Source organism: Centroberyx affinis, unplaced genomic scaffold, assembly GCF_046629955.1.
Source record: "Centroberyx affinis isolate AG114_WGS23_722 - 3 ecotype Tasmania unplaced genomic scaffold, CSIRO-AGI_Caff_v1 ptg001109l_1, whole genome shotgun sequence".
NCBI lineage: Eukaryota > Metazoa > Chordata > Actinopteri > Beryciformes > Berycidae > Centroberyx > Centroberyx affinis.
Window position 1 is genome coordinate 1 of NW_027279651.1, and position 23,122 is coordinate 23,122.

Sequence of the window (23,122 nt, forward strand, 5' to 3'; positions counted from 1 at the left end):
TTCACATCTGGTTTTGTAAATGGATTTTTTGCAATAAAGGTTGTTAAAAAAGAAAAGGCCAAGGAATCCTCTATGAGTGGTGATGCCACTTTTTCATAGAGTTGATTGATGAGGAGGCGGGTTTTTTAATACGTTTGGATCTGATAGATTGAACATAACCTGCTGTGGAGCAGGTTAGCTGTGCAGTTACCATGGTGATGTATTGGGGGTGATGATGCTCATACTCCTACTCCTCCTCTTTGTGGCACAGTTCACCCCTGACAGTGATGTGTCCAGTTCAAAAGTGAGCCGCCGTCATGGGACCAAAAATCCAGGGTTAAGGCCAAAGTTAGCTTGCTGACCCACTGATCTTGGTTGCAGGTCCCAGGTGATTTTCAGTGATTACCACAACTTCAACCGGTGAATGAAACCCTTCATACTCTTGGCCCTACATAGCACATGGTTGCCCGGCTCTGCTGATTTCCAAGTTATTCTGCCCTCTGGTGAAATTATGGAAGCATAGCATCCTGAGAGCTGCTTCAGTGCTGAGCCTCTACTGTAGTCCTCCACATGCAACAATCTACACAGTGGATGAGTGGGTGTCATGTGAGAGCTGTACAGACTACAGAGGCACCAGTGATACTCGCGTAAAAGGTTAACTCACAGGCATCATGGGGCATGAAACAGAAGACGATCATTATAACAATAAAAATGAGCATTTACAGGAAAAGGGTCATTAGGGCTGTTTTGAGTGTCAATTCCTCATAGACAACAACACAATACAGTCTTGTGACAGGGCCTGGTTTGTTTTACAACACAATTAACTTCTATCACTGTATGATACACAGTGATGGAGAGCATCTGTCACACAAGAGATAACAACACTGTCAGGGACCAAATAATTCTTTATGTCTTATTCGTAGATCAGTATTTGTTGATTATTTGTTTCAGGCCAATTATGTTGTTGTTGGTGTTTGTGCATGGTGCGATTTCCCAGCCTAAACTCCTATGTATGTATAGAACCTAAAAATGACAGTTAAATTAACTTGACTTTCCTTGACATGCCATGCTCAAGTGCACACTGTGTTATGGTGTAGTATCTTCACAGTGTGATACTTCCAGATCAGCAGGAATCCATCCAGACCGGGTACTGGTCCACTTCCTGGACATCATGCTGTTCTCATTTTGCTGGTTCTGTCTCCCAGAAGCATAACCTACTACCCTCTGCTGAGTTTCTTTTATACTCATCAGTTGTTTCCCCCCCCCTTAAGTTAGGACTTTTATCTGATTTTTCTTTTACTTTCATTTATTCAGTGGAAAGTAGCTATATCCTGTTCCTCATTCATGCAATTACACACATTCACTCCTGGGGGCTTTCCAGTGCAACCACAGCCTTCTAGCTACTGCTGGCCACTGGGCAACTGTATGAGTTTAGTGCCTTGCTCAAGGACACACTGGGAGTTGGCCTAGTTGTTGACGAGAGGGAGAGCACTCATTCACTTTCCCCAACCGGTCCGGGGTTTCCCTATATGCTATCGCCCAAATGTAGATAATGTAAGATTTACGCCTATTTTGACTGCAGTGAATATCTACCTCTACGTTTTCCTATCACAGGTAAGTCAAGTCAAGGTAAACTCGACTCCCACTCAGAATAGGGTGCGGTTCAGCCTGCCTATTTGAGGAAGTCAGAACCGGGGCAATTAGCAAAGCAAATTACCCAGGGCTTGAACTCTGTACTTGTATTGTCATCTTACTCAGTAGTACCAGAGCATTGTGTTATTACGACTCGTGTAGATAGAATGAGGTTTTTTTTTTTTTTCATTTTTTAGTTAACGCCCATTTCTGGTTAAACGAAACTTTATGAAAACAGGCGGAACTGATAGTCTCAAATGTGATTCCCCGGCATATCGCAGGCAAGTTGCAGCAGAGATGACACTGTGGGCCTCCTCCTCTGCACAAGTCTTGAAGAGGAAAGGGACGCAACGCAGTCAACCCAGGTAGGACTGGTGAAAGTGTTAACGACGGCATTGTAAAGCCTCAGGTGATATCGGGGGCTCAGGGGGACAAATGTCAGGAACAAACTAGCTCATCCTAGCGCAGTGGCGGTTTGTGCTCGTTGTGACAGATAGGATCACACGTGAGGGTCGATAAATAGTCAGTGCAAATTGGTGTACGTATTTATCCTTACAGCTGGTTAGCATGTTACACCACGGACATGATTGGACGGGGCCTTTGTAGACAGGAATATGAAACCCGCCGAGTCTTAATAAATCAGTAGCAGTCGCCATTGTTTTCTGACATGGTTTTCATTGTTTTACTTTGTCGTGGAAAGTCTGAGTCACACGGGCAAGCTGACCTAGCTAGCTAAATCGATAGGCTATGAGAGCTAGTAAGCTAGTTAAAGTGCAGCCTAAACCACTCAAATTGTGCTGAGCAAAAGCAGTTTTTTGGGTGTGACATCGGGCTGTGACTGTATTCACAGTGTCGTGACACTGAATTAATAATATTACAGTCTCAGTCTGGGTATGTGTTTACTTGGCAGCCTGCGGCATGTTTTTAGTTGTGTCGTTGTAGGCTGGAATCGAAACAGGAAGTGATTTGCGTGCTACGCGCGTGATTGGTTGACTCTTGATGTCAAAGATCTTCTATGCTTGAGAAGAGGAGTCACTCGTTAGTAAAAGACAGTCCCACCTTTTGGTCGGCACATGTGGGCGTTAACTGTAACCAATGTGCTCTCCTGATCAGACACTAGCATCACCGTTAACACAGGGACTGATTTGTTGCAGGCCTGAAACGAATGTATTTTTCTTTAATTAAATAAATAAAAACATCTACATTTTTACACTTTTGTAACAAAGGATATGTGTATGAACATAGAATAAAGTGGCATGGGTACAAGACTGTGTACATAGCGTACTTTTTAATGAATGAATTTAAGGAATGAACTGCTCTTCCCATACAGCATAGTAAATGATGTCATCGATTTTCTTTTCCTCATTTTCAACAGTGATACTATAGTAACATGATATAATAATGTAATAGTAGTTACTGATTTGTAATGATTTTCGCCCATGTGACCACCCTCATCCCCTAAAATATATATGTGTGTATATATATATAGACCGCTCTGATCAGTGGGAACTTGCTAAAGCTTGTCGGTGGTGTAGTATTTCATAAGGAACTCAAGAATAAAACACAATTTCTTGACAAAGTTGAAGTAAGATTGACTGAAGGATTCAACAGGAACATATATAGTTGTTTCACAATATGATTGTTCATGGTAAGTCTACCTTAAACCGTTAAAACATAATGGATAATGATAAAATTCCCTATGGGGAAAATCAACAGGACACATAGGAACCTGACATTTCAGCTCTGCCGCACTTAATGATTGCGGTAACCAGAAGTTGAGGCACAGTGAGACCTCTTGCTGGTTCCTCTCTGACTGTCTTCCTCACTTATTATTGGATGTGGAAAGAGGCCGCTGGGGCACAGTTCAAGGCAGCGAGTGGGAGACGAGCAGTAGAGCATAATTGTTCACGTTTGTATCACTTTAGGATATGTATGCAGGCAAGTTTGTTAGGAAAGACTATTCAAAGTCCAAATGAAAAAAAAAACTGTGTTTGTTATGCAAAGCTAGACATGGTCGAATGAATTTGACTCACTTGGCAGAATTGAAAGTGAAAGGAATCTACAAGGGTGGGATATTCCACTGATGATCATTTCTTCCACTGCAGAAACTACTGAGACGTGAAGATGAAGTGTCCAGGATGTGACCACGTTGTTGTGGAAAAGACAGCCAATTTCTGCAGCAAGTGTGGCCTTAAGCTGTCTGTCCAACCAGCAAACAAACCACCTGGTAAGTAGTTTGTACATTTATCATAAACCATACATTTCAAATCTGATTCATTTTTAGGTTTTGATTAATACACGATGATCGATACAATGGCTAAAAGACTGTCTTAGCTTCTGATATTTGCTGACATACCATAACATAAAAAAACAAACATTTGTGATCATACAGAAATGGTTTCATTGATTAAACATATTCTAGATCATTTTGGTGTGTCAGATTAAAAAGAACAAAGTAAATGTATCAACACTGGACATTTTCATTAGGTAGGATTTAAAATATTCTGTTACTACAGCATCCAAAATGTATTTTGAGGTAATGTAGTATACTAATAGGCTACTGTAGTGTGGGCTGGACCCATGATATAAACCCAATTTAACAGGTATAATGAAACGCCAGTTCTCTCTGTAAAGATTGTCAAGATGAGATGTGACGTAGTTTTTCTTCAACCGTCAAAAAATGTTTTTGTCATTTGTCATTCTGTACATAGTAATGAGTCACTGAAGTTGTTTGTCAAAGGCCACATCCAGATAGTGTGGCTAGTTTCTGGCCTCAAGATGGTGCTGTCCCTGCATTATCAGCCCACCTTTGGCCAGGATTAGGATTGGTTCTGATTAAACAAACAGCCTCTTCATATACTAATTAAGATTATATTTAAAATCAAGTTCAGTATCATGACTTAATCTAAATGTATGTTTAATATATGTATGTTTTATACCCATGTGGTTTATTAAGTCAAGATGAACTATTCCTCATAGTGAACATGTAAAGCATTCAAGCATTAAATTGGCCTCAGTGGGTTCAAACTAGTTATCTTGTGTTAGCTGTTTCAAGAAAGCTGTGTTGTATACGAGTGATAATTACAACAGAGGTACAAATAAAAGGTCCAAATGGGTGCAATCAGTGCTTTTGCAGAGATTTTTTTAATATATAAAATAATATTACAGGAATGCTTATCTTGTTAATTTTAACTCCAGAAACTATTTTAGAAATTTCCTTATTTAGACATTGCTGAAGAAATCAATTTTTTTGTGTGTTTTTGATGCAGATTGCCTCTCCATTCAAATCCTTCACTGATCACATGTTGTAGCCCGGATTTGGCTAGAATGCAAATTGACTGCTGCAATCTGTGCTGCTGTGGATAAGGGCCTCTCTCACGGCACGCAGCGCTCTGCAGGCATTATTCATGTCTTTGGTTGCTGTCTGATTTGTGTACCAAATATTTTTAATCCAGATACAGGAAGTCAGCCCATTTCCAGCTCGGTGGAACCAGCCTCGGACGGTGCCACTGACAAATCAGAGTCAGAGAATCACTCCTCAACTGTGGACAGCCATGAATCCAATAAATCCCCCAAACGGCCGAATGAAGAGACCAACAACAACCCAAAGAAAAAGGTGGGCTTAAGTCTCAAAGGGTCATCTCACTGAGGGCTCCGTATGAGTTTGTGCATATGTTATGATAACCTATTCTAACAATTAGATTTCTGTAGCATATGAAATATATCAGTGCAGATCATAGTAATATTTTCTCTGTGTGAAAAGAGTTTTTTATATCTTATCAGAGTTTGCATTAGCCAGTAACTGCTAGCTTTAGCTTGCAATAAATGTTTTTAAAGGTTGAAATTTGACCTGGAAGATCTTTAAGATAGAGTGCCTTGACCCTTTTTTAGATTTTTACATTTATTTATTATTTCCTACTAGCAAGGAAATATTTCAAGCTTTGTCCTACAGTTATTTTAACCTGTTCCCCAAATCGTGCGTCTGGACAGTAGATCCAAGTGCATTGTTTTTTTAATTCTTCTTCTTCTTCATGTCTTGTTTCTTTAATTGAAAGCCTAGACATATTCAGTGAAAACAAATGTTGAAATCATACTATAAGCCCATTGTGTTAAATTCTGTCATTATCATATGCTAAATATGATGTAATCACATAATTTGGAATAGGCTTTAGAATTACTTTGAAAGTCTAAAATTCTATTCTTAGTTTGTCAAGAATGCTATATACAGAAGATAGATGACTGTATATTTAGATTGAAAGCAGAGGCTTGGTTACATACTAGTGGTAATGGGCATTTGTGAAATTGACGTTATCACCTCTGGTCTTAATAGAGAAAAAAGAGGAAGAAGGCCAAAAAGAAGAAAGATGGCTGTATGCCATTGGACCAAGAGCAGATGAACTCTGACCTGTCCCTCATCTCCCTGGACGACAACCAGGTGAAGCAGGCGCAGGAAGGAGGAGACTCTTCCGACAGCGACAGCTCCACTAATGCAATGGATGAAACGCCAGACTCACTCCCTGATGGCTCTTCCTCACTGGAGAGCCAGCCCAGTTCCTTGGTAGCTAACGATGCTCCCAGACCAGCTGAGGGCTTTCAAAGTGAAAAAACTGCTGCCACTCTCGAGCCAAGCGCAGAGAGTCAGTCTGCTCTAGCCCCAGATAAGCAGGTCATGGGAGACGGCAATGTACCAAAATCAACTGAGACTCAGACATCCGAGCCAGCTCCAGCTGACACTCCTACTTCCCATTCTGTCTCAGAAGACAAGACCAGTAGGACTCCTCAGTCAGGTCCAGGTAAAGGGGCAAAGGTCTCCAACCCGAAAGAGCAGAAGACTGAGGCAAACGGCTCAAAGACCATGAAAGACACGACTACAGCCAAACAGACTAAACTGGACCAGAATGCCAACGTGGATCCAAACGCAAATCAGACGGGGCAACCCAAGCAGAAAGGGAAAACTGCTCAACAGAGCCAGAAACCGAAGCAAACAGCGGCTGTTGGGAGCCAAATGGTTTTTGGCCCTCAAAAACCACCAAAGGTAATGACAGTTGACAATTAGAAGCTTCTTTTTTATTTTATTTTACTAGCGGGCAAAAGACAGGGATTCATTTTCTTGCCTGGATGAGTTTATAAGTCTAACCTAATTGAATAATGCTACATGTCCAGGCTGAAAGCACAGGCTCCAGTGTGGACCCGCAGGTGAAGACGGAGCGTGTGGAGGTTCAGCAGTCTGCACATGGGGCAGGACAGACCTCCTCTGCACCACAAACCACAGATGTCAACAAGGGAAACAAAGACAGCAATAAGGATAACGCAGAATCCAAGACACAGGCTGAACCACCACCAAAAAGGTAATCAAACTCTGATGGTGCTTAAATTTGGATTTAGATATCACCTTCACCAGTTTTAATGCTGTCAATTGTTATTGCATTTCAGAATAAGCAGCAGGAACAAGACCATTGCTGCAAGTGACAGACTCACGATTTACTTCCATGCAGTCCTCTCAAAGGATTTCAAACTTGACCCAGTTGAAGATCGCATCTTCGTCAGGGCTGGAGCCCGCATCGGGACATGGGAAGATAATACAGTTGAGCTGTCTGTGACTAGGTGAATTTTTCTTGAATTAATCTTAAATTAACCTTAGAAAGTCTTACAACCTCCTATTGCTAAGTGGTGTCCAAGTGTCGAGTAGTTCATATTTTTTTTGTCCTAAAGCTTGGTGCCCATTGCTTGTTTCTTCAAAATATGCATTATGGAGTTGGAAATAACACTCAATGAAAGTAAAAAAAAATTAGCATAATTTCTCAGTAAAACCTGGGATTATACCTAAAACAATGTTCTTCTTGAGCTTTTTCCAACATGACTTTGCAACGCTGCCAAGATCTAGGCTTCTGCATGCCTTGTTATGTAATTATTTCAATCAAATGTGCTGTCTGACTTGTACACTTGGATATTGCCATTTTAAAGTAATGTGACTATTCTGATGTAATCTTTAGTGGTCATATTGGATAAAACAACAACTGTGGCAGAAGGGAGAAGAGTTGTCACTGAAAGACTTTCCTCATGGGTTCCTTAAATGTTTGCTCTTTATTAAAATTCATTATACATGGCAATATTTTATTTCAGAGCATTTACTGCTAGAGCTCAGTGCAGCTTAATGTGCCTGAAAATACAGTATATTGGTCTGTAATCTGTGACATCCTATATGTTGACATACTAGTCTTTGTCATTCAGTTTCAGTTGTGTCAAATTCTATGACAGATTATGAAGTTAGAATGATAGCAATGTGTTATCTCAAGCATATTTAAACATAGCCAGTCAGCATCATAGTCGTTCTACTTGGCATAAATACCCATAAAGTCATCAAGTAAATTCATGGATATCATCTAAGTTCAAAGCCTTTGGCTAGTTAGGGCTATTGAAAGTAAACAGTTAATTGTCTGGCTGCCAGTGTCTCTTGCTTGCTTGCTCTCTTGCTCGCTATTTTTTTTTTTATAATGCTTTTATCACATTATGATGATATTTTCAATAGAAATCAGAATGTTTATAATTATGGAGTAACGTTGTTAAGTAAAGTTAAGTAAACTTGTTAAGTAAAATGACTGAAAAACGATAACATATTTACAATTTCCTTTTTTTCTTTCTTTTCACACAGGGATCTTGGAGAACATGGATTTCTGGTTGAGGGCAGCGTAGTTACACCAAAAGCTGAAGCTGAATCTGTGTCGATACCATACAAGTATCTCGTCTACAAGAACAAAAAGAACAAATATGAGTATGAGTACATATACAAACTGGATTATGTGCAACAAACTACCAATAGGTGTTTGTTTGTGATGCCCCATTTCCTTAATGAGGAAGGTAAGTGCAAGTTTCACTTTGTACAGTCATAATAATCTTTCAGTGCATACATACTACTCATGAAATATTGTATGTACCTAACATATTTGAAATAAACACAATTTATTCTTATTATTCTTATTCTTATTATTTATTATTATCTTATACTTATTCTTATTTTATTTACTTTTTTTTGTAAAAGGGGACTGGCATCAATATGATGACATCATCTGTGCGGAGCCATCAAAGAACGTGCTCAAACGCGTAAAAGAAGTCTTGTGGCCTGAACAAAGGAAGAGTGTGGTCCAAGGCAGAGAGATTGCAGGGAAAATCATGTTAGAGACCATATTTGATCTTCTCAGGAGCTGGACTGATATCAATTTGAAGAGTTTCCTGATCCAATTGAATCAGTTCTTCCAGATTTATGGGAACCCCTATGTTTTTGAGGAGACGCAGAAGAGGTGGAGCTCCTTAGACTATGGAGAAGACGATGTAAGTAAACAACTTCCACACAGTTGCCTTGTAGATAGTCTGGAAACACCCGGGTATTAACTTCTCAAAATATTTTCTCTGTGTCTCTGCTTTGATTCTTTTTTAGGTGAGGAAGCTGGTAAAGGAATTCATGCTGGCAAACGTCATTCCTCAGTTGCTGAAGGACGGAGACGGGAAGAGCCTCTACATTAAGGATCCTATTCGGGCGGCTGTGATCATGCTTTGTGTGTGGAAGCGGCACGCTATCAAACTGGATGCCGGTGAGCTCCATCGACTCTGCAATGCACTGAGCTTCCCCAAGCAAACCAAGGATGATCTCCTCCAGTACTGGAAAGATTTTTCCTGTGACGTCTCCAGTCTCAAAAAGTAGGTACTTTTAATTTTTTTGTGTCCACTTGGTAAAATCCTCCGCTGATTACAGTTCACATAGGTTGTTGTGTTTAATCTTTTTGATAATCCAGTAATCAATCCAATAATCTTTCTAATGATAGTTGTGATCTGCCAATTAAAGACTGCAAACCTAATGTGTCCTATAGTGATTTTGCTGCCATTTGATCATTCATTTACTGTTCTGAAGCTAATAGATTTCTCTTTGTCTAGTCTGCCAGAAATGCTGGTGGCTCTGATGAACGCTGTGAAAACAGAGAGAATGCCACGATGGATTTTGGTAATTCCGCTTCTCCACTTCCTCAAAGGCACCACAAAGCCTTTCCAGGCAGCACTCTCTGGCAGCTCGAAGTATGACGCATCTTGGGCAGGTTTGCAAGGCCTCAAAGTGGGTAACCCTACATCCTGGAGCAGTCAAGAAAGGAGGTAAGGCTACCTCTGCCAAATTATAGCTGACAAAAACTTACAGTACATAGCATTGCAAATGATAGGCATAAAGTTTTTACATATGTTTGGTTGCTTATGATGCATCCCATTTTCAGGGCAATTTTGAATGTGATGAAAAACCACAGCCATTTGGTGGAAATGGACACACTTGCAGCCCGATCCTGGATGTGCCTGATGACACTTGATGAGCTGGTAGAGTGTAGCAACATCATTGAAACTGAGCTTTTGGACATGCTTCATGTCTTCAGTATAAGAGCTCCACAGGATGTCTCCTACAGCAGCTACCAGGTGAAGTGGAAATATCAGTTGAACATAAGAAATTTCAAGGTTATATCATTAAATTATTATTTAATGTTCTTGGTTTTCTGTTTTGCAGACAGTGTCTGATGTTCTCTCGCATATTCAACGGCTCCTCATTGAGCAAAAATACAGGTGATTTACTTTCATGACTATTATTGTTTTTTAATTGAATAGTATTGACAAGATGGCACTACATGTACAAAAACAGTTTATGCTTGCATTGCTTGCAACTGGCATTGGTGGTTGGTCTACTTGTACCGTATCTTTACTTTCAAAATATCTACACATCTGTGTGCTGTGACCTGTTACTGTCTGGTGTTACTGTTCTTTGTTGTTTCCCATATACTTTAGTATTTCCATGTGCAGACTGTGAGAGTTATTTTCCTCTTGGAGGACAGTAACGTATCTATCTAGTTGATGCTGTAATCGTCCACTCCTGTTTCTTTTGTTTATGACAGTTATTTTAGCGAGGCTTACAGGAGAGAGTGCCTGGCAACAGCAGTGAAACTGCTAGAGAAGATCTGTAAAGGAGTCACATCTGCATCGTACTCCCAGGACTTTACAAACATTCCTGTAGCTTGCATGCATCTGGTTGCATCAGTATTTGACTTCATTCACTGTAAAGAGACAGAGGTATGTGAAGTGAAACATTTGAAGTGAGTTGTTCACATTTACACAGTTTGGTTTTGGCTTTCTCAAATGCTAGTAATTCTCATTAAGGTGCCCCAAGGAGTGGAAAGAGACCAGCTGTATGCAAAAGACTTGGAGATGATGTCCCAGGCAATGGCCATTATGAGAAAGTGGATCAGTCAGACCTTCAGAGACAGGTTGCTTAACAGGGGCATGACCTCCATGTACCTGCAAGTCAGTGTCACACCTGCAGAGATTGAAGTGAGTAGTGTCAATGTATTTTATACAGAGTATATAGAGGGCTGCACTTACAAATAAAATACAAAATATTGGGATGGGTGCCCAAAAGTATACATTGGTAAGTGAATGTGGGGGCATATTTCTCATGGTGCCTTTTATTGGTTGTGTTTCATAGATGTGGAACAACATAATCTCCCTCCATTTCAAAAATGAAGATTGGACAGAAGAATGGAGAAAGATATTCACTAAGGATTTTGAGGGCAAGCTTAAAAAGGTATTTAATACATCCTTTACAGATTTTGGCTTGATTGTCTATCAGGGAAATGTGTAATTAATTTTTACTATGTGTCTGTGTGGCTTTAGGAATCTGCATTGGATCAGATTGAATTCTACTGCTCAAAGATTGAGGGACTCAGTGGTTCCCATCCACATGTTGCTGCCAGCGTTGAGAAGTGTGCTCTTGAGGCTGTTACATCCTTGTGCCAGGTATGGGGACTTCCTGAAATAGTCTAGGAGAGTCCAGTCCATATTTGTGACCAATAACAACTTTCCCCTAAAGCCAGAAACCACAGAATTACAAACTGAACCTTTGATGTCATTAAAGTGGGAAATCTCCCACTGCTCCATGGAAAATGAATGGAGAAAGATGTTTATGGCTTTATGATTTATGGCTTTTGGAGACATTTGTACAAGTTCAAGTATTGATTGAACTGTCATAGACCACTGCAAGAACATTTACGAATTCTTAAATTGAGCAGTATTCCCCTTTTTCATGGGTGAGCAAATATTAAAAGGCACTGTGTGAGTCTGATTTATTTCCAATTTTGTTTAATATATTTAAAAGATAAATAATAATGACTGATCAATGACTTCTTTTCTCCATATGCAGACCAAGTCCGAGGGCAAACTATTTGAGAGGCTTAAGATAAACTGGAAGTTTGGAACACTCATTTCAGCCATTATCCAGAAATCCTGGCCAAGGGACCGTCAAGGAAATTATCGGGAAGAGGAAGAAGTGGTCCTGCAGCACCTCCTCTCCTGGACAGCCGCCAAAGACATTTTCCAGCTACATGGTATCTCCTCAGAACAAAACAGTGAAAACATGCACACCCGAAACCATAAAATGTGCAGGGTAGGAAGGTAGAATATTAGCATCAGAAGAGTATGCTGCCATGGTCTATTAAGTAGTTGCTCTGGCCTCAGTTTTATGGCTGCGTGGCGGTGGTCTCAAGCATTGTAATCATCGATGTGGTTTCAGATAAAGCACTTTTTAACATTCAACTTCTTTCACTACAGGTGCGGAAGAGAGGCTGATTGAGAAGCTCTCATTAGACGCCAGGGACAGAATTGCTATAGCAATATCATCCTTCTCTACCATCACCAATCAGCTGGTCCATGGAAACATTAAGATCAGCCTGCTCAATTTCATTTTGGAGAGGAAGAATGCTTTCTTAGAACTGCTAAAAATCGGTAATAAAAGTCTGCTTCTCATTTTCATGAAAGATGTCTCAAGAGATTTATAGTTTAATTTTGAATTATTAACCCTACACAGCACTTATTTCGTATGAGAGTACACAATGGTCTAATGGAAATATTAAGATGATAATGTGTGCTTTGACATAAACAGACTGCTTCTCTGAGAATGACCACTGCCAGGATAATGCCAAAATGAAGAGGCTATTAGTGTGGAGACAGAATGAAGTGAAAGCTGTGTACCATGAGAAGGAGCTCGTGGACATCTTACTAACAATGAGCCACAAACTTGAGGAACATATGACAGGTATGTTGGTGGTGTCAGGGCAATCGGTCCGTTTGGTTTGATTTTGTGCTCACAGCTGCATCAAATTTCATAATTACATGTTTAATTTGCATGATAGTGGATGCTGCTGACATGGAAGACAGACAACAAGTCAACATTGAGACCATGCCCCTGAACCATTTCATGGAGGTTCATCCATTTGACCAACTGTCCTCTCCGATGGCTGGTGTGGTCACCTACTTTGATCTCCATGAAGACATCAGATACATGGCAGAGGTTCTGCATACCTTCAAAGACAGTTACATATTCAAAGTGTGCTGGGAGAATCAAGCCATAATCCTGGCCACTGCAGAGAGGGAAAGTGAAGACCCTGATGAATCTGGAGTAGTAGATATTATGGCCACACCAGAAAGGATACATGAGGACATTTTCGAGCCTTGCTATGATGATTACAAAAACTTCTACAATTGCCTGAAGAATGGCAGTATCAGGCTCGGGGAGGTTGACAAACTCTTCAAAGTTTACAAGGGGAAGTACGAAGAGCTTGCACAGGACTTGGACATTATGTGCAGTGTCGATAAATCAAATGACAAACAGTGGATCCAGAGAAGGGTTCAACAGATTGAGCAGTATCATGAACTTCATCTGGCTGTGGCATCAGCTCAGATTATCATAGTGGTCAAGGAGACACTTTGTCTTCAAGGTGACTTCAAGGTTCTGCAGACACTGCTAGAAGTTGTAAGTGCCAATGTTTTGAAGCATATTACACCATCAGTACTATTATGTTTCATGTTAAAAATATGTTTTAGATGTCAAGGTCAACAACATGTAAAAATGTTGTATTATGCTATACAAAAATTAGACACTACTGTCATTACTTGGGACATCCTCAACTTTCTATTAGAAGATAATGCATAAAAAGACAATGTATTGAGTTAGTTCTCATCATAAGAACAGAAATTATGTCTCTGTTACTTCTTTCATAAACTATGATTTAGACATCACAATAAAATTCATGCATGTCTCCTTGTGATTTGTGTTTCTGTTATGTATTCAGAAGTGCATTTACCTTAGTTGAGAATAAGCATGGCTTTCTTCTCTCTTCAGACACATGCAGACTTTCAGAAAGAGCAGCTCAATCGGATTGACAATGATTTGATGCAGGCCAAGGTTGCTCTGGTGGATATCACTGAGACCCGCAGACTGTGCCTACACGAGCTGGGACTTAGAAAACACTTTGTCAACTGGGTAAAGGAAGCTCTTGAAGGTACGAATTAAAATGATCTACACTAATTGCAATAACAATTATTTTAATGTGCATTCAGACATATTTAAAAGGTTCATATTTCATTTCAGATATCAATGAGCTGAAGGTGTTTGTTGACCTGGCCTCCATCTCTGCTGGAGAGAATGACCTGGATGTGGATCGCGTCGCTTGCTTCCATGATGCTGTCCTTGGCTACTCATCAGTGCTTTATGAGCTCAAACCGGACTCAGGTTTTCTGGCCTTCAAGGAGGTCCTGAAAAAGCTCTGGAGAGCTTTGGAGAATGACAACAATCTACCAAAAAAACTGGTGAGAGGAGACCTTCAATACTGTACTACTGCAAATACTTAAATCTTGATTACTTCACAACACAATTGAGTATGTTTCTTCTGTTCCAGCGTGACACTGCACGCCATCTGGAATGGCTTAAGACTGTGAAGGACAGTCATGGGTCAGTGGAGCTGTCGTCTCTCTCCTTAGCATCAGCCATCAACAACAAAGGCATCTACCTGATAAGTGCACAGAATGTAAAAAAGGTAAATAAGAAAATCAAAGATATTATCATTGAATTCCTACTGCCATGCAATATGTTTTTCACTTAGAATGCAATGGCATTAAAGGTCCCTTCAAAATGTAAGTTTTAAAGTGTTTCTGTTTTTCAATCCAGCTGAGTCTTGACACAGCGTTGAAGCTACAAATTCCAGAGGAGCATGATGAGGGCCTGGAGATGCGCTGCTATTCCCTGGAGGACCTGCGGGAGCTCCAGAACAAACTCATGCTCATGTCTGGGAAAGGGGATCAGGGGCAGAATGAGGTGGATCACTTTGCTGAGGTATATCTAAGTGTTTTCTTTTGGTGTAATTAGCATAGTTATGACATTTGCTTACCATATGAATGTATTTATTCATTATTAATTTATTATACTTATGATTAAATGAAATAGAACAAACTCTTTAATAAATAAATGACTGAGCATTTTATTTTCATTTTATAGGATATATACTATAGTTCTAAAGTAATAATGGAATCTATTTAAAATCAAAAGTTAATTATTTAAGATTTTAATTTGTTTTATAGTTTGAAATGCGTAATACCTTGTACTAGAGCAAGCTTGTATATTTTAGAGATACAGCTAGTAATGCATTGTCTTTTTATTTCTAACAAAATACACTGTACTTAAATTTTGGACAAAAATAATATGCATACAGTTGTGACTGACTGTTAGTTTGCATTTATTTTCCTCAGGTTTTTGCTAATGTTCAAAGACTATCCGAGGCATTCATAGCCCTGTACACAGCTGGGAATCCTCTGTTCAGATACTGGGAAGCCCAGATCAACTGCAGTTTAAGCAGCCAAGAACCCAGCATTATGATGGACTTCAACCTGGGCAGTGTGCTCAGTGTTATCATTGTGGAGGGCAACATAGAGGAGCAGCTTCCTGAACTTTGTAGGAAAATGGAGAAGTGCCTGGACTACTGGATGGATTTTGTGGACAAACAGAGATCCCAACATTACTATCTGAACTACTATACAGCAGAACAGATTGTCTACCTTTGCAGTAAGCTGACTCAGCAAAATGTGACCAATGTGGAGGACCAAGTTCTCATGATGCTCTCCTTTGTCAAGCCAAACTGTACAGCCTCAGATTTGAGGAAGGTCTGGCATGCACTCCAGTATGAAATTCTCACCAAACAGCAAGAACAAAACGAGGACATTGAATTTCAGACTTTTGTTGTACTGCCAGGAACTGCGGAGGAAGGCCCAGATTTCACAGGAGAGTTGGATCCTCTGCCAAGCCTTGTGGAACAAGCAAATGGTTCCCGAAAATTTGATTTGATATGGAATGCTTATATGAAAGACATGAAGAATTTTCTTCCGCACATTCTTGATACAAAAAGCCTTGGACGACTGTTGGAAATACTGGCCAACAAAGAAGATGAGAGTGAGGAAGACATTTCTGAAGGGAACAAGGAGAAGTGCATAAAAAGGGAGCTGCCTAAAGGCTTGGCCATTGGAAATCCAAACCTTATTGTTTGCCCACATGATGAGGTCTTGACATCTTGCATCTCCATTTACATGAGCAGCGAACATGAGGTACTGCCAACATATGACGAAGTCCTCCTGTGCAACTCCTCAACACCCTATGAGCAGGTGGAGCTGTTCCTCAGACGCTGCCTCAATGTGGGCTACAGAGGACAGAAGATCTACTCTCTACTGTATGGAGATCTGCTGACCTACGACGTGAGCTCCAAAGTTGAGAGCTTTTTTCAACGAATGAAAATGCAGAGCAGAAAAGACTACAGACTTGTTATCATCTGCAGCTCAAACAGAGAACATGCCTACCTTCCCTCCGCCTTCAGCCAGTACAGATTGCACATGGTCCCCAAGGAGCCATTGGCTGGGATCCAGAGGTACCTCCAGAGACACTACACTGTCCCAGCAGATCAGTGCAGTGCTGCAGCTGCATTCAAAGACAGACTGTGCATTGGAGTTGTGTCATCCAAAAGAGCTGGTGTTGGTGCGTATAAGCTGCTTGTTTCAAATTATTACCTGCAGTGGGGGTTAATACTTCACTGCTAAGCTTGTTGCTACCTGGCATAATTACTATTATTTTCAACATTTCAGGTAAATCTCTCTACACAAAGAGGCTTTATGAAAAACTGAAGCACTCAACCAAAAAGCCCTCAATGCTGAAATGCATTCGCTTGATTGAGCCAAATGTTGATGAGAATGTCATCCTGCAGTCTCTGTTCAACAGCCCCAAGAAGAAAGAACTCACAATTTTCCATTTTGATGTCACATCATCGGTAATAATGAGTCTCATGCAAAGTAATGTTTGGCTTGTTGTAATTGACATATCTATACACATTCTGTCTGGTCTCAGTGTATTAAGTATCTGTTTCATGTTCATCCTATTGAAAAGGTGCAGAAAGGCCTCCATGAATTTCTTTTCAAACTGCTGATTCTGCGTTATCTGATGGACTCTGAGGGAAAGATGTGGAAGTGCAGCAACAAGCAGCTGTATGTCATTGAGATTTTACAATCAACTGTGAATCCGCCCAGAACTGCTTCACAGCAGGTAACAGTTTAACAAGTGCTGAAATTTCATTCATAATTTAATTCTAAACATTTACTAATCTTAGATTGTGTTTCAATCTCTGTTTTCTTCATAGGCTCAAACTGTGAACAGCTCATTCATAGATGTGTTCCCAAACATTTTCTGCCGACCACCTAAAGAGGTGTTAATGCTAGAGATGAGGAAGCAAGAAGATCCCACCATTGTGAACCCTGAAGACCCACTGATGGATAATCAAGAATTCAGGAGCGAAGCTTTCCAAAGACCATACCAGTATCTCACACGGTTCCATAACCAGGGAGAACTTGACACCTTCATATGCCTTGGTGTTGAAGGGTCACATGTGGAATGTCTACAGATGCTTCTCATGTACTGTGGCATGATGGACCCATCCTGGGCAGAATTGAGAAATTTTGCATGGTTCCTAAACCTTCAGCTGAAAGACTGTGAGACATCTGTTTTTTGTGATGTTACTTTCACTGGGGACACTCTAACTGGATTCAAGACCTTTGTGGTAGACTTCATGATTCTGATGGCGAAGGACTTTGCCACTCCATCACTCAGCATCTCTGACCAGAGTCCTGGGAGGCTGCAGGTGGACCTGACTGGTGTCCGGGATGAAGACTTGGCCCCTTTTCTGATTAGGAAGAGATGGGAATCAGAACCGCATCCATACATCTTCTTTAATGACGATCATGTGTCCATGACCTTCATTGGTTTTCATCTTCAGCCTAATGAACAGAACTTTGTAGATGCCATTGATCCCACTTCTGGAAGGGTGATAAAAAGAAACATCATGACAAGGGCGCTGTACGAAGGCCTGAAGCTACAGAGAGTCCCTTTCAACATTGACTTTGATAAGCTTCCCAGAGGGGAGAAAATAGAACGTATCTGCAACGTTCTTGGAATCCAGTGGCCTCTTGACCCCGATGAAACATATGAGCTTACCACTGACAACATATTGAAGATGTTGGCAATCCATATGCGGTTCAGGTGTGGCATCCCTGTCATTATCATGGGAGAGACAGGGTGTGGTAAGACTAGGCTCATCAAATTCCTTTGTGAACTGCGGAGGAGTGGAGTGGCCACTGAGAACATGAAACTGGTCAAAGTCCATGGAGGAACAACTTCAGATATGATTTACACCAAAGTCAGAGATGCAGAAGCCATTGCTTTTACCAACAAACAAGACTATGGATTTGACTCTGTTCTCTTCTTTGATGAGGCAAACACCACAGAGGCCATCAGCAGTATTAAGGAGGTCCTCTGTGACAAGACATTCAAGGGAGAAAGTTTGACACCCCAATGTGGATTGCAGATTATAGCAGCATGCAACCCTTACCGAAAGCACACAGATGAAATGATTCAGAGGTTAGAATCTGCAGGCCTTGGGTACAGAGTTCGAGCTGAAGAGACAGATGAAAAGCTTGGGTCCATCCCTCTCCGCCAGTTAGTGTACAGAGTTCAGGCATTGCCACCAAGCATGATTCCTCTGGTGTGGGACTTTGGACAGTTGAATGATCACACAGAGAAAATATACATCCAGCAGATTGTGCAGAGAGTAGTTGAGGTCAAGGAAATTGATGCAAGTAACGTCAAGTTGATCACAGATGTGCTTTCAGCCTCACAGAGGTATATGCGGACAAGAAAAGATGAATGCAGCTTTGTCAGCCTGAGGGATGTGGAACGCTGCATGCAGGCTTTTGTGTGGTTCTATGAGAACCATGTGATGCTTTTTGAAGAGCTTGAAGAGTTTGAGAAAAATCAAAATGCTGAGAAGAATGAAAGACACCAGAGATATTCAGAGGTTAGAGACCCTGTGCTATGGTCCCTAGTTATGGCCATAGGAGTGTGCTACCATGCTTGCCTAGAAGACAAAGACAAATATAGGCAGAAAATCAGCAGAAGCTTACCGGACGGGTACAGCCCAGTGAGAGTGATGCAGGAAATCTCACTCATGCAGGATCTACTTTTGAGCGGTGTGCCGTTGGGGGAAACTATTGCAAGGAACAGTGCACTCAAAGAGAATGTCTTCATGATGGTGCTCTGCATTGAGCTTAGAATCCCCCTCTTCTTGGTTGGAAAACCTGGAAGTTCAAAATCTCTGTCTAAAACTCTGGTGGCGGATGCAATGCAGGGCCAAGCGGCTCACTCTGACCTCTACAAAAGACTTAAACAGATCCATTTAGTGTCTTTCCAGTGTAGCCCTCATTCAACACCAGAAGGCATCATTAACACATTCAAGCAATGTGGTCGCTTCCAGGAAGGAAAGAACCTGGATGAGTACATATCCGTTGTGGTCCTAGATGAGATTGGGTTGGCTGAGGACTCCCCCAAAATGCCACTGAAAACCCTCCATCCACTGCTAGAAGAGGGATGCATTGATGATGAGCCACTACCACACAAAAAGGTTGGATTCATTGGCATCTCCAACTGGGCTTTAGACCCTGCAAAGATGAACAGAGGCATCTTCGTCTCCCGTGGTGACCCTGATCAGAAAGAACTCATTGAGAGTGCTAAAGGCATATGCTCATCTGATGCAATGGTTTTGGAGAAGGTCAGGGATTTCTTCCAACCCTTTGCCAGGGCCTACTTGGCCATCTGCCGTAAACAAGGAAAAGGATTTTTTGGCCTACGTGACTATTACAGCTTGGTTAAGATGATTTTTGCAATGGCTAAGGCTTCTCAACAGAAGCCCAGTGCAGAGAAGATTGTGGAGGCAGTGTTGAGAAATTTCAGTGGCAGGGATGATGTGAATGCAGTTACTGTCTTCACCAAAAGGCTGCAGATTACACCCAACCTGGAGAGCATCAGTGCCATTGAATTTGTGAGACAAAACATTTTGGCTATCGGACAGGAAGAAGAGTGCCGGTACTTGCTGGTTCTAACAAAAAACTATGCAGCCCTGCAGATCCTGCAACAAACGTTCTTCTCAGAAATTGGTCAGCCTGAAATAATCTTTGGCTCCAGCTTCCCCAAAGACCAAGAGTATACCCAAATATGCCGCAACATCAACAGAGTGAAGATCTGCATGGAAACGGGTCAAACTGTTGTGCTTCTAAACTTGCAGAACCTTTACGAAAGTCTCTATGATGCTCTCAACCAATACTATGTCTGCCTGGGAGGACAAAAATATGTGGACCTTGGACTGGGAACCCATCGTGTCAAATGCAGGGTGCACGAAGAGTTCCGGCTAATTGTCATTGAGGAAAAAGAAGTGGTCTACAAACAATTCCCAATACCTCTCATCAACAGGCTGGAGAAACATTACTTGGACATCCACACTGTCCTTAAAACTGAGCAGAAGAGACTTGTGGATGAGTTGGAAAGGTGGGTTGCACAGTTTGTGTCTCTCAGCGGTCAACATGCAGTGGTGCCTCAGACGTACAAGTACCTACCACCAGATGCCTTTATTGGCTACCACTCAGACACATGTGCTTCTGTGGTTCTTCAAGTCATAGAAAAGCAAAAGGAGAATATGGAAATCTCAGATCCTGACAGGAGAGTACTTGATGAGGCTAAACTCATACTGCTCAACTGTGCTACACCTGACTCAGTGGTGCGTCTGGACTGCACAGCCCTTCCCAAAGTGGAGAGTGAATATCTCTCTAGGGTCTACTTCGAAGAGCAGAATAACAGTTGTTTGGCTGACTTCATACTTGCTCACACAAATCAGGATCTCCATTGCTGGTCTTCCTTCACAGAGGTATTTTTTATACAATTATACATTTATTATACAACTTAAAACAATACAAAAACAATTTTATTGTTATTCAAAGTTATTGCCAATCTCAGAAATACACTGCAGTCGTTCACCAAGTCTTTATTAATTCTAATTTTAATCCATAGGTGACAACATTCTCCAGACTTCTGACCGCATCTGACTTGGAACCACTGGAGCAGGTCTTGCATAATGTAGAGCTTCTCTCGCTCCAGCAGTTTGACACAGAAAACTCCTTCCTCAAGAAGATCAGGTTTGTTGATATATTGGGTAACGTATCAATGTACAGGGTGCTAATTTGCCATTGTTACAGCTCATTAACCTGAAATTTACCAGTATTCTCACATTACAGAGTACAAGTATTTTGCTAGTAATGTGCAATAAATAAAGCTATGAAAACAGATATTATAGTAAATAACTTGATTGTTTACTAGCAATTACTGATTTGTTTACTTGTAAAGAAACTTGAGACAATAACAAGTGGATACTTTGCGTCAGAAGGCAATACGCCTGAATGAATCAATAATAAATCTTTTACCATTTTATTTTTCTGAAACCATACTGTAAGGAAACATAAAGGATCACTTATTTAGTGTCATAATATTATTCAGATATGCAAAGTTCTGTATTGGTTTATTTAAGACTTTTTCATGTTAACTCTTGTTAGCGATCATTTTCTTCGTTTTTGTTTTTTATATTTTTTTTGTTTTTAACTCTGTAGCACTTCGAGATTCACTGTGAATGAAAAGTGCAGTACAAATACAATGCATTGTTATTATATTTGTCTATGAGGAAACGGTAAGGTGAGAAAAGTATTCAATAATTAAGGTTAATTAGAGTTTAGTACAATCTTCAATTCATTTTACTAGTAATTATCATGTCAGTAGATCTGTAACTGCAATAAATTAGTTTAGGATAATGCTACTGCAATTTACAATTTTGAAGCCATGGTGTATTTACATTGAAATTTACTGCTAATGAAAGTGTAATTTATATGAACGCCAGGCCTACTTGGAATTTGAAGCATTTCCTATTTTGTATCATGCAATCCAAATATCATTACATGTAAGCATTGTCCTGGAATGTTATACACACAAAACTGGAATTAATTCTAAAGGGAAAATGTAGTTTCTACCATGTTTTTTTAAACAAATCTGTAATTACTAGTAAAGGATCAAGTTATTTACCTAATATGTTTCCTTAGCTTTATTTATTACACGTTACTCTGTCCTTAATTTAATTTGAGGTTAATGATTAATTGTAGGTTACAGAACCTAACAACAGTAAATTAGTTCACTGTAAATTACTGTATATTCCATTGATTTTGCTTTGAATTTTATTATCTCAATCTGACATAATCAAATCACTGTTGTCTTCTAGGAGTTTCCTCACAACTGGAAATGGAAGCAGCAATGCCCCCTGCAACAAGATCCTGATCATTCAGTGTGATTTTGATGAAGCTTCTCATAGCGCCAATCTTATTGCATCTGCAAAGTAGGTCAATATTTTCTGTCTAATAAGTATGTGCAATGATGTGGTTTTGCCATACTGAGTTTTGCTGTTCATTGTTAGGTATTCATCCATAAATGAAATCAACAAGATAAGACCGGAGAACATGGAAAGCAAGGTGTTTGTCTACTTTATCACCAAACTGCCAAGAATGGAAGGAGGGTCTTCCTATGTTGGGTTTCATGGAGGTGAGGTGGACAGAACTTGTGAATTTACATTTACTATCACATTGTTTTAACAAGATTTGAGAATGATAACCCGAGACATTTTAACCTTTACAGGCCCCTGGAGATCAGTTCATATCGATGACCTCAGAAGGTCAAAAGATATTGTTTCAGACATCAAAGCCTTGCGAAACATGACAATCAGTCAACTGTTTGAAGAAAAGAGGAGTCAGCCTGAAGGTAATTGATTGATAATTATTTGGCAGTGGTTGATAATTGCGTCTTTGTTGTCTTTGATAAAATATATTTTCAGTAAAAATCTTTTGCGGCACTGAATTACAAAATTTCTTTATGTACAGCCATGGAGGTAGATGACATGTACACTGAGAATGAGCAACATGAAGCAGAGCTTGAAGACCAAACTGTGAGTAATCAGTCCTCTAATTTGTCCTCACTCATTTATAATCTACATGGTTATAAATCTGTAGAGTGAGATTCATGACCGTTGGGCCCATTAAGCCTGTTTGAAAACCCATTGTATAATTTCAGAAATACATGGCCATCACTTAGCAAATAGGTATTCTTTTCTTCTTCCCGCACAAAACCTACTTTTTTTGCAGATAGGCATTTTTGTCTGACAGCAGTGACTCGTTGTGTGCATCTTTTGTTCTGGGTTACTTGTGT

The 23,122-nt window shown here is 40.4% G+C and overlaps 1 protein-coding gene across 1 annotated transcript in view; it reads left to right on the plus strand.

Moving 5' to 3' along the window:
* The first annotated feature begins 1,902 nt into the window (after positions 1-1,902).
* Positions 1,903-23,122, plus strand: part of rnf213a (ring finger protein 213a) — a 36,301-nt gene continuing 15,081 nt past the window's right edge. Inside the window, exons 1-33 of the mRNA XM_071523702.1 lie at positions 1,903-1,976; positions 3,717-3,838; positions 5,067-5,227; positions 5,942-6,646; positions 6,775-6,959; positions 7,045-7,215; positions 8,264-8,469; positions 8,651-8,940; positions 9,047-9,306; positions 9,541-9,753; positions 9,870-10,062; positions 10,151-10,206; positions 10,533-10,707; positions 10,795-10,965; positions 11,120-11,218; positions 11,308-11,430; positions 11,834-12,017; positions 12,241-12,414; positions 12,572-12,724; positions 12,822-13,441; positions 13,811-13,970; positions 14,060-14,277; positions 14,367-14,504; positions 14,636-14,800; positions 15,214-16,486; positions 16,594-16,775; positions 16,892-17,047; positions 17,142-20,750; positions 20,894-21,018; positions 22,146-22,259; positions 22,338-22,462; positions 22,556-22,678; positions 22,798-22,862. Coding sequence (XP_071379803.1) covers positions 3,736-3,838; positions 5,067-5,227; positions 5,942-6,646; positions 6,775-6,959; positions 7,045-7,215; positions 8,264-8,469; positions 8,651-8,940; positions 9,047-9,306; positions 9,541-9,753; positions 9,870-10,062; positions 10,151-10,206; positions 10,533-10,707; positions 10,795-10,965; positions 11,120-11,218; positions 11,308-11,430; positions 11,834-12,017; positions 12,241-12,414; positions 12,572-12,724; positions 12,822-13,441; positions 13,811-13,970; positions 14,060-14,277; positions 14,367-14,504; positions 14,636-14,800; positions 15,214-16,486; positions 16,594-16,775; positions 16,892-17,047; positions 17,142-20,750; positions 20,894-21,018; positions 22,146-22,259; positions 22,338-22,462; positions 22,556-22,678; positions 22,798-22,862 — 10,695 coding nt within the window. The 5' untranslated portion in view covers positions 1,903-1,976; positions 3,717-3,735. The remainder of the gene's footprint in view (positions 1,977-3,716; positions 3,839-5,066; positions 5,228-5,941; positions 6,647-6,774; positions 6,960-7,044; positions 7,216-8,263; positions 8,470-8,650; positions 8,941-9,046; positions 9,307-9,540; positions 9,754-9,869; positions 10,063-10,150; positions 10,207-10,532; positions 10,708-10,794; positions 10,966-11,119; positions 11,219-11,307; positions 11,431-11,833; positions 12,018-12,240; positions 12,415-12,571; positions 12,725-12,821; positions 13,442-13,810; positions 13,971-14,059; positions 14,278-14,366; positions 14,505-14,635; positions 14,801-15,213; positions 16,487-16,593; positions 16,776-16,891; positions 17,048-17,141; positions 20,751-20,893; positions 21,019-22,145; positions 22,260-22,337; positions 22,463-22,555; positions 22,679-22,797; positions 22,863-23,122) is intronic.